Below are 11873 nucleotides of genomic sequence, written 5' to 3' on the forward strand. Positions count from 1 at the left end.
TCCAAACCACTTTCCTAAGTTTGCCCAAAACGCCCGTGCTTGTTTTCCGACTTTTAATTAGCTATTGTTTCATATAATCTGAGGTGGAGGTGCAATGGCCCAGTGGTTAGGATCGCGATTTCGATTCCCAGACCGGGCGTTGTGAGTGTTTATTGAGTGAAAACACCTAAAGCTCCACGAGGCTCCGGCAGGGGATGGTGGCGAACCCTGCTGTACTCTTTCACCACAACTTTCTCTCACTCTTTCTTCCTGTTTCTCTTGTACCTGTAATTCAAAGGGTCAGCCTTGTCATACTGAATATCCCTGAGTGTCCGTGGAGTGCTCAGCCACTTGCACGTTAATTTCACGAGCAGGCTGTTCTGTTGATCGGATCAACTGGAACCCTCGACGTTCATAAGTTGAAATAATAACTGGGAATGTGTGATAAAAATGATGCATAGACTACAAGGGAAGTTGTCTTATGTATCACAAGATTAACATCACAGGCAACGGGTTCATAAAAATGTAGGGGTCTTTATTGACATTTCACAGCAAGTAGTATTCAATGTTTTAGACGTCCTGGTACAAGCACAAAGGAAACCATGTTTTAAAGTTGAAAATTAGGAAACATAAAAATCGTTGCTTACCTTTTATATTGATTTCAGATTTTGGTTTAAGGTCAGTAATTTCCAGAGTGGAGTTAAGTCGAGTACATCGACCTCAGTGTTCAAGTGTTACTTATTTTATCGAGAATTGGAACTCAGAACACGAAGAGGGACAAAATGCGTATAACAAAATTGCGAATAACGCTCTTTTGAGGACCCACAAAACATTAGACAAGATCAGTTGTGGGCAAACTGCGGCCCGTCGAACTTTTTGAATAGTACACCTAATGAAAGTCAACTTGAGTTATTTTGTTTTTGTTTTTTTAGGGCTATCTTTCGATTTGATGTGAAGAAAGGCAAGTAAAAGCACATGGGTTTTGTTTACATCTAATCGGCTAACCCTAACAGGCCGATTAGATTTAAACAAAACCCATGTGCTTTTACTTGACGTTTCTTCACATCAAATCGAAAGATAGCCTTTTTTAGTAGTGCGGTCCGGTTGATGATGAACCATGTCCCATGCAGCCTGTTTCTCGATAAAGGTTGTCCATACTTAATCTAAATTTTTTGAAGCTCTAAGTTATATATTTTAACCTTTTAAAATTCAGAAATATTCTATTAAATGTAATGCTTATTTATTCACATTGTTTTCAATTAATCATACGTTATTATCTCATCGCATTGAGATTTCAATGATGCGATTATATATTTTTAGGATGAGAGTGTAGAGTAGGTGTTAGAGGCCGGAACTGGCTGGTTTGAACATAAAACAGGAATATCTGGGCCAGCTATGGCCTGTTTAAATGCTAATATATAGTATAGGTAATCTTCAAGTTTAGGGGGATAAAAAAAATTTTTTTTAATATTCAAGGGAAGTAACTGAACGTCTTACCAGTATTCTCCGTACATCTCTGTTTATAAATAAATCACACACGTGATTTGATTGGGGTTAGGGTGTGATTTATTTATAAACAGCTAGAAGAAAACGGATAATACTGGTAAGTCGTTCAGTTATTTCCCTTGAATATTTTTATTTATTTTTTTATCCCCCTAAACTTGAAGATTACCTATAGCATATATATATATTCTTTGTGATATATTACTTGAAAATTTTTGCTTTATGCTGATTTTTTGTTTTCGCTCATGTATTTTGATATTGCTATATAAATGTGTGATTATTCTAATATGTTAAAGTAATACTAGTTTACAACGTTTGGTTTGAAAGCATATATTTTTTTAGTTGACTTTCTCTTACGTAAGTTCATTATCATGACAGCCAGACTTTATTTTATTCACAATTTTATGTCACAACTTGAACATTTTACAGCATAATAATTGTTTTTCTATTCAAAACTACTAAATCTATGGTATTTATTCTCAATATATAAAGCGATATATAAGATAATATTGCACCAATATTACAGCTATCAAGGGTATAAAAAGAAAATTTTCTCAACATTTTGAATCGTATTTGCTTTTTTAAAGTCAATAATCAACTAATGGCAAAACTATATGTGTGTCTCCTTCCCGACTTTGTTCCCTCATAACTTTCTGAAAAAAAATATATTTTCTAATCAAATATTCTACAAATACATTTTAGATCATGTAGATTATGATTATATCAGCTTTTTTTTCTTTTTTCAAAAATATTTTTTCGACGCGAGTGAAGATTTTTTTCTCCCCAAACTCAATATAACCATAATATACAATGTATGAAGAACGTTAGAGTCTGTTGAAACTTTTGATAAACAAAATTTTATTCATTTCGTACACAAAAACGAATGTTGTCGTTCCTACAAAGACAAGACGCCGAGAGAGATTTTGTTCTTGGTGTAGTAGTAGCAACAGATAAAGTGTGGTTAGTTGCTTGTCGGGTCCTGCTTTCTAATGTCGTTCGTCCTCCAACTATTCATTGCCTTTGTGCTGTCTCTGATGACCAACTCTTACAGAATCTATCAATGCTCTCTTTGCTGCTTCCCAAAGCTCTCTTCTTTTTATTGGCCACACAGGCTCTAACAGAGAGGGGACAGCACATGGTGGGGACAGAAAAAAAAAAAACAGATGAAAAGGATGAATTAGATAAAATGATATGAAGCCGTTCGGCCCCCACCTCGGAGCGATTTCATTGAACCAATTAATACAACTTCTTTTTAAAACATTATTTGTAACCGTTAACTTTCATCTTTCCGACGAATGTCTATGTTAAATTTCTTTAAAAGCTCAAGATAGCTTGCTTATCCGTTCTGATATTGTGCTGGGGTCCATTTTCTTGACCCACCACTCAAAATCCTTCTCATAATCTTTTACTCTCGAAAGATACTCTGGGTCTGCTACTGCGCAATGAATGTACTCGGGCAATCCCCTAACTTATGTTATATTCACTTTTATGGCTCTGTCCCACGAGTCTATCTTATAAAGTTTTGCATTTTGTCCGTTGTACAGTGTAACATTTTTTCTCACAGGGAAAGTTTGGGACTCTTCAAAGTTCTCTACTCTCTTTATTTTGGCACTAAGGCCACTACATAGAGGGGGACATTACAAGGACAGACAATAGAGTACAAAACGTGGGGTACATAGAACGAATGATGAATGAAATGAATTACTTACAATAAAATGATGAAATGGCTTACGAGTCCTCCAAAACTTGCAGTTTCGGATCTATTTTAAAACGGGGGCCACATTTTTCATTAATGTTTTGCGTAGTGTTTTTGGTACGGAAAGACTTCAAACTTCGTATACTTATCTATTTTGTGTTATAGAACAGAAAAATATTTTTGTATTCGAATTTATTTCATGTAAAAAATTGTCTTATTTCGATAATTTCAACCAATCACTAACAAGTATTCAGTTGTTTATATTTACTCCTTTGGTTGATTAAGCGATGTAAAGCGTATTTAATCTCCATACCTTCGTTTTATTTGCTTTTTTCATTTTAAATTTGCTTTAACCCTAACCCTAGGGTTAGGGTTAATTGTTTCAGAATCGTTTGTTTATGTAGTCGGCACTTAATGTATATCGGCTGAATGGACGTCAGTGATTGCTTGAAATTACAGAAATACGACAACTTTCACATGGAATAACTTATGGATTTCCTTTTTTTTAAAGAAGACTAAGAGAAAAAGATGTTTTATATGACACATTCTACCAGTGTTCCAAGTTTCAAAGTGTTTCGTTAATGAAAAATGTGGCCCCCGTTTTAAAAAAGATCCGCAGTTTCAATTAACTGTTCTCTTATACAGTTTATGATCTTTTTATTATCCAATAGTTATATGTTGTAATAACTCTTCTGTCGTCAATACGTTTGGCAGGGTATCGTATCCCACATACAACCCACTCGCTGTAATAACCTGCGGATATATTTGTTTCATGGGACTCTTCAAAGTTCTCTAGCTAATTGCCACAGTGTGTCGAATTTATACTGGTTGATAGACTCGGAAGGAATGCACCAAAAGATGAGATCGTCCCTGGCGCCTATTGGACTCGAAGTCGTGATTGGTCAGATTTTGTTGATCACGTGGGTAATATTCTTCTAGCGAATCGTGACATTGTGTAATTACTGAACATTCCTGCTACAACACTATTGAAAGCGGATTTGTAGAAAATTTCATTTAAAAATACCTTGTTTTTTTTTTTAGAAAGTTATTAGGAAACAACGTCGAGAAGGGGCACAAATCTGTAATTATGCTCAACTTATCATTTGGTAAAATATACAATTAAAAAGAATATACACTGGATATTTTTCTTAAATATTTTATCATGAATAAATATTATAAGTTCCCTAAGGAAGGGACGCACATACATGAGGGTGGCTTATGTAATACACAGTTCCACAGGACAATTCACAAGGATGAGCGAATAATGTTAACAATTATACTTGCTTTCTTTACAAATCTTGAAAAATATTCTAATCCTTTGCCGACTTATTTCAATGCGCATATTTGCTTTATATATAAAAATTATATATTTTTCGTTCATATATTTTTAAAGCATTTAAATTTTAGAATTTTTGTTTTGGTAAAAAAAAAAACAAGTGAATTCTTTGTAAATTTATTATATGACGAAATAGAATATTTTAATTTATTATTCAGATATAATCTTTAAATTATGCTTTAGATATTAGATTTTATTATATCTGAACTTTAATGTGTATATAATAATTTTTAGAGTTAGATTATTCCGAACAATGAATTTCTAATGCTTTTTTATCTTATTTGTGGTGGAGGACAAACGTCTGATATGTTGGGAAGTGGGGGGGAGTCAAAGGCGTTTCAGCCATGATTATCCTGCCTAGTTTCAGACAGTAAAACCAGGTCTGCCTCGTCCAATTTATCATATTTTCTTTCCTTTGATTGCTATCTTCAGCAAGTCGAGTGACCACGTAGATTGTTGCTATGTGTGGGGAGAGAAAGAGAGTTTAAAAAAATAATCAGATGAAGAAATATGGGAAGGGTTTTAAAATATAAATTTATCCCATGTTTCAACTAAAACATTAAACTTTGTTGATCAAATGGTAATGTGATAGTAGCTAAAAGACAAAAGAGGAAATTGCTTTTCGAATAACAAACATTATAAACCGCATTAGATCATTTGCTATATGATTTGCCAATGTAATACGCTGGTTTACACAAACTACTTTGAAACAAGGAAATATTATTTATGTCATGAATTACTGCTGTCACTAATATAACCATTAACAGGCAGGCAATAGTAAGAACGAAATATTTGAGACAGTTACATAATTATATTTTACTTCAGAAGTGTAGACATCGTTTTAACTGTAATCTTTTGTAAAGCACAACTTGCTTATAAACAAGATTAAAACTGTGATAACGAAAACTAACATCGACAATGAAAAAGACAGGCAAATAAGGAAGTGTGACAGCATAATGAGAATTAAAAAGAAACAACAATGGCCGAAAGATTGGCAGGTTCTAAACGCAGACGATAAAATGTCTCGAGTTATTTATTAAGTTAATAAGATAAAAAAAAAAAGTTGGGAGGAAAATGATGAGAAATTATGTGAAAATAGAAGCAGATTAAATGAAAACAGATTAAAAAAAAAAAGAGTAATTAACAATTTCGGTATTGTCTAAAGATTTATAGCACCGTTCCGTAAACATCTTCAGATAAAATTTCAATTAGCTTTTACATTTTGAGTCAAAACAACTATTTTATACATGTATGCACCAAACAAGACACTTCAATTCACTGCACAATACTCTCCAAGCTCAATAGTGCAGATTCACCAGCAGGAACACAGCACCAAGGAAAGCGTCTTAGAAAGGTAGCTTCACAAATATTGAAGGAAATATCTTCAAAGCAGATCGTCAATGGTATAGACATGTCAGTAACATTTTTCTGAAAGAAAAGAAAAAAGTCGCAATTTTTATGTATGTTATTAACTGACAGTATATGACTTGTTCACAAATTATATATGATAGTGTAACACATACGTGAAGAACAAAACAACCTTTTATTCAATTTCTTGAGCAAAATAAGTCATTGAAACAAAAAAAATTAAGCCAGTCATTTATTGACAATACATGACATGTACTGATTCAAAAATCGTGGCATTACATGTATTGTTTAATGTTGATGACATTTTTTTCTTTTACTTTTTTCTTCATGTGACTTTTCCTGGCGAAATGGATTTGTAGTAACGCCGTGCGCATGCGTAGTCTCACGCATGCGTGGAATTCAACATCCAAGCTTTCCCGCTTCATTCTGTCTCTTTCTTGCTGGCCGGCGATTGAGCATGGACGTGATTAGCTGTCTTCTCTCCATCTTTCGAACTCACGCCAGACAGCTCACATCAACATACCGATGTCTCAGCAACCATGTTCTCACACACAGAAGACGTCTCAGCAACCAAGAGTAAAGCTGTATATATTCCACCATGAATAAATATTGTTGAGTTGATAGTTTGGAGTTCTGCGTTCCGTTCATATTCCTAATTTAATATAGGAAAGCAGGTGTACATCTAATGATGTATAACCCACTTTCCTATAAATTCAATAAATTTTTTAAGTTCCTAGTGCAAAGTAACATTTGACAGTCGCACAGAGAGTTATCAAAATTCTCATTCCTCCTCTTTAGGTTACTGAAAACCACACCTGTTTTCAGCTTATTATTTCTTTGTGTGTATGTGTACTTTATTAAAAAAGCAGCAAAGATATCACAAAAACTGTTACTCAGAGTTTCACGTTCCCTTTCGTTGGACAGCTTTTGTTTAGAATGGAACAAGGGTAAAGGATTATTAATAAATTAATAATTTTTACCAAGTAGTTCGGTATGGAAAAAAGACCATTTTCGGTAAAAACTTATACAAAAAGTTTTTTTTAATAATTATAAACATAATTAAGGGAACAGCAAAAGTTGCTTCACCGCATACCGAAATTTAGAAATAGCAGTTAAAATACAAATTCTTCTACTACAATATGACTCCAACAGATAGAAATACTTGTAACTCACATAGGCAAAAAAGAAGAAAAAATAACGAAACTAACCAGCCTTGGGAGAGAAAGAGAGGGATGCTTCATTCAGTTTCCATGCCAAATTTTGGATTGGTCATTTTGTGATTTTTAGGGCAGCTTCTCAGATATTTTTTCTTTCTATTTTTTTTTTTTTTTTCATTTGCAAATCCCAACAAAATAAGTGATTGTTTGAAGTCTGTTTTGTTAATGATTGCTAGACACTCTGATTGCGAGTGCCTTGCAATAATATAAATATGCCCATGTTTTGTTACAAGACTTTCAAGACTAGTGAGAATGGGGGAGCGAAGGTATCTGCCAACCAGAAAGTGGGCTTGAATACTAGCAACAGAATAAGCTTTGCTAAAGTCAGCTAAGATGTCAGGTTGTAGTGTTTGACCAGACAGCAGTTTTTAAGTCTACCTTCCATGTATGTCATGGTGGAATTTGAACTCAGAAAGCAAAGAGCTGTAACATCATCAGGGGATTTATTTAATTGATTTAATCCTTCTCAACAAAATTTGTGGTCTTGTGTATCATCATCATCATTATTTAACCATTTTCCATGTTGGCATGTTTTGGATGGTTTAACAGGAGCTGACAAGAAGAGAGCTGCACCAGGCTCCAATCATCAGTTTTGGTATGGTTCCTGCAGGTGGATGCCATTCCTAACACCAATCACTTTACAGAGTGTACTAAGTGCTTCTTACATGGCACCAGTACCAACAGGGTCACCAAGTGACTTGCAAGATAAAAAGCCCCCTTGACTGGGAGGTGGTGGTTTTATGCCAATTGATGAGAGATTAGATGTATAGAGGGCCAGGAATAGGGGTCTTTCACCAGTACTTATTTTGTTGATCCTTGAAAAAATGGAAGGCACATCTCATTGGGATTTGAACTCAGAACATAAAGGCTTGTAAAGAAATACTATAAAGCATCTACTATGATTCCTACTATTCATTATTCTTTTACTTGTTTCAGTCATTTGACTGCGGCCATGCTGGAGCACTGCCTTTAATCGAGCAAATCGACCCCAGGACTTATTCTTTGGAAACCTAGTACTTATTCTATCGGTTTCTTTTGCCGAACCACAAAGTTATGGGGAGATAAACACACCACCATCGGTTGTCAAGCGATGTTGGGGGTGGGGACAAACACAGACACACAAACATATACACACACACATATATATATACATATATACGACGGGCTGCTTTCAGTTTCCGTCTACCAAATCCACTCACAAGGCTTCGGTCGGCTCGAGGCTATAGTAGAAAACACTTGCCCAAGGTGCCTCGCAGTGGGACTGAACCCGGAACCATGTGGTTGGTAAGCAAGCTACTTACCACACAGCCACTCCTGCGCCTATATGATAATAATTCTTTCTAATTTTGGCACAAGACCAGTAGTTTTGAGGGAGGGGCAAATCATTGATATCAGCATTTAATAGGTACTTTATTTTATCAGTCCTGAAAAGATAAAAGGCAAAATTGATTGCAGAAGGCAAACAACAGAAGAAATGCTACTAGGAGCTTTTTCCGACATGTGAATGATTCTGTCAGCTCACCATCTTGGCAGAAATGTAAGCACGTCGGGTGAAATGCTCAGCGGAATTTACTTCCACACACGCTAGCTTAATTTAATTCGTCCTTTGTCGAAAGATACCTGTTGTTATGTCCTGTTATTTGTATTTGTGTAACATTCTCCGTTTTTTTTCCCCCGTCCTTGTTTTCGTATACATTCACTGCTTTTTTCCAAGGAATCTAATGCTCTTAGCTAAGTTTTTCCTTGGGGCTGGCCAGATTGGAGCAATCTCAAGTATAATCAGCCAAAATTGCGAAGATAATCTGGTACTCGACTGAGGAAAGAAAACTTCAAATTTCCCGTCCTTGTTTTCTTTGTATCGTCTATCTGCATGTTTTGTTGTCCCTTTTTTGTATCACCTAACTGTCTGGATGTTTTGTGTTCTTGTCCCATTTTGTATTTTTTTTATATATAAAATAGATAGATAGATAGATAGATAGATAGACAGACAGACAGACAGACAGACAGACAGACAGACAGACAGACAGACAGATAGATAGATAGGTGGTGAACTGGCAGAAACGTTAGCACACCGGGCAAAATGCTTAGCGGTATTTCGTCTGCCACTACATTCTGAGTTCAAATTCCTCCGAGGTTGACTTTGCCTTTCATCCTTTCAGGGTCAATAAATTAAGTACCAGTTACGCACTGGGGTCTATGTAATCGACTTAATCCCTTTTTCTGTCCTTGTTTGTCCCCTCTATGTTTAGCCCCTTGTAGGCAATAAAGAAATAAAAAAGATAGATAGACAGACAGATAAAAAGATAGACAGACAGACAGGTAAAAAGATAGATAGACAGACATAGAAAGATAGACAGACAGACAGACAGACAGATAGATAGATAACAAAACAGGAGACTTTACTCATAAATATTTCCTTTTTTTGTTTTGCTTCTTGTATGTACTACATTATCTATCCAACTCTGTGTGTGTGTGTGTGTGTGTGAATTTGCTGTGCATGAGAAGACACGCCAAGCTAAATGAAATCGTGGCTAGTGTCGGTGGCACATATAAGGTAACCAGTACACTCTGTAAAATGATTGGCATTAGGAAAGGCATCCAGCCATAGAAACCACACCAAAACAGACGACTGGAGCCAGGTGCAGCTCTTCGGCTTGCCAGCTCCAATAAAACCGTCTAACCCATGCCAGCAATGAAAACTGATATTAAATGATGATGATGATGATGATGATACAAATTTATTTTACGTAGTCGTTGGTTATGGCTAGCCAGAAAATTACCAATTATAGTTCTCTAACTGGTCACACACACGCGAATGTGTGTGTGTGTAAGAGAGTGAGAGATGGATTGTGTGTGTATGTAGACACACATACCCACACTTTCCATTACTAATTTATTCCATTGGACTGCAGCCATGCTGGGTCAATGACACTAGATCTGGAACTTATTTATCGAACGTTTATCTGACTTTTAATATAAAGGGACAACTATTCCGTAAATATATCGAGAATAGTTTTTCGTAAAAGGCAAAGGTTTCAATGAAACAGAAAGAATTCGAATTTAAGAACGATGTGTGTGTGTGTAATTTATAAATGCTGATAAACGTTCCTGTGAAAAAGTAAAGCTAATGTCAGAAACGTAATTGAATTATGCGTTGTATGAGTACAAATAGCATGAAAAGCATTAAGACAAATAACTACTACTACTGCAGCTGTAGAAATAATATACTTTGTAGTTGCCTATTAAATTATTTCGTATGATGTATTTATTACGGAAGATCACGGCTGCTTGATATTTTAACTAGATTGTTTGACAAGCCAAAGTCTCTGCCTGGTCACGCAGGCTGCTAGAAGTAGCAGTTAAATCACACCCTAAACTCTTAGGCAACGTGGATGATGTGGTCCTGGGTTCTCTGCACACAAGAAGTAAATGGGACGGGCATGATTGGGACGTCTGGGTTAAATAAATTTATCCACTTGATAAATTTTCTTTTTTTCTTTTATATTTACTTTGTTCTCAATATCGCCCAGGTCTCTCTCTTTCTCTCTCTCTCTGACTTTGTCTAGGCGCTATGATAAAGATCAAAATGAAACCTCACTTTATATTCGTAATTCCAACAAAAAACAACGGCCTGCTAGAAATGGTAGCCAAATCTCCTTCAAATAATACCCTATTGACTTTTAAAATAAAACAGAAAGAATATACTAGCTTATACAGCCTTACTAACCAATAAACAAGATAGTCACGGCTAGAATGTCTTTGATCAGAAGTTTGTTCGATCAAGATTGCCCTGGGGCCAACAATAATACCAACAACAACATCTTACACGCTAAAGTTAATCGCTGTGTAAGCAATTTTCCCCAAACTTGTTCACTCCATTGTTCTACTAATCCATAGAGCTCCATCCATTCTCACGCTATTTTATGTAACAATATTAATCCATTTAGAGATTTGTGCACAGTGAAAAAGAAACCACTGCATACTATTAAATGTAGTGAATCAACAAGCGGCTCATCTTCTATAATTTTCTTCTATTACATTAGTTTTCGTGCACAGTACATTTTATAGCTTTACTTCGAGTGACCAGAAGTATATAATATGTATTACTAAATATCGATTTATTTCGACTATGAACAAGGCTCCAGATTTATATTGGAAAGTGAACAATGAAGCGTTTTTCTTAGGTATTCGTATCGTTAGTGAGCTGTAGTCACGTTCCGTAATTTCGATTTTAACATAAAGGGAATGTGTCTATAAGTAAAAATACACTACTTATTAAACATACTGGAAACCATGATGTTCAAGATAGGACCCTATGTAATATTTATTAATGTAAGGTTTGGCAAATCCTTTACGTTGCATGTTCAAATCCCGTCATAGTCGATAAAATTATACAGTACCAGTCAAACATTGATTTTATTTATTATTATAAGGATTGGCAGTGGAGGCGCAATGGCCCAGTGGTTAGGGCAGCGGACTCGCGGTCATAGGATCGCGGTTTAGTTGTGAGTGTTTATTGAGCGAAAACACCTAAAGATCCACGAGGCTCCGGCAGGGGTTGGTAGCGAACCCTGCTGTACTCTTTCAGCACAACTTTCTCTCACTCTTTCTCCCTTTTTCTGTTGTGCCTGTAATTCAAAGGGTCAGCCTTGTCACACTGTCACGCTGAATATCTCCGAGAACTACGTTAAGGGTACACATGTCTGTGGAGTGCTCAGCCACTTGCACGTTAATTTCACGAGCCTTCTGTTCCGTTGATCGGATCAACTGGAAC

The 11873-nt window shown here is 35.7% G+C and overlaps 1 protein-coding gene across 1 annotated transcript in view; it reads right to left on the reverse strand.

The window, feature by feature from the left end:
* Positions 1–5743: 5743 nt before the first annotated feature.
* The window catches only part of LOC106871845 (AT-rich interactive domain-containing protein 5B), a 156648-nt gene continuing 150518 nt past the window's right edge, over positions 5744–11873 (reverse strand). Inside the window, exon 14 of the mRNA XM_052965954.1 lies at positions 5744–5942. Within this exon, the coding sequence (XP_052821914.1) occupies positions 5790–5942 (153 nt within the window). The 3' untranslated portion in view covers positions 5744–5789. The remainder of the gene's footprint in view (positions 5943–11873) is intronic.

This window comes from Octopus bimaculoides, chromosome 2, assembly GCF_001194135.2.
Source record: "Octopus bimaculoides isolate UCB-OBI-ISO-001 chromosome 2, ASM119413v2, whole genome shotgun sequence".
In the NCBI taxonomy this organism is placed as follows: domain Eukaryota; kingdom Metazoa; phylum Mollusca; class Cephalopoda; order Octopoda; family Octopodidae; genus Octopus; species Octopus bimaculoides.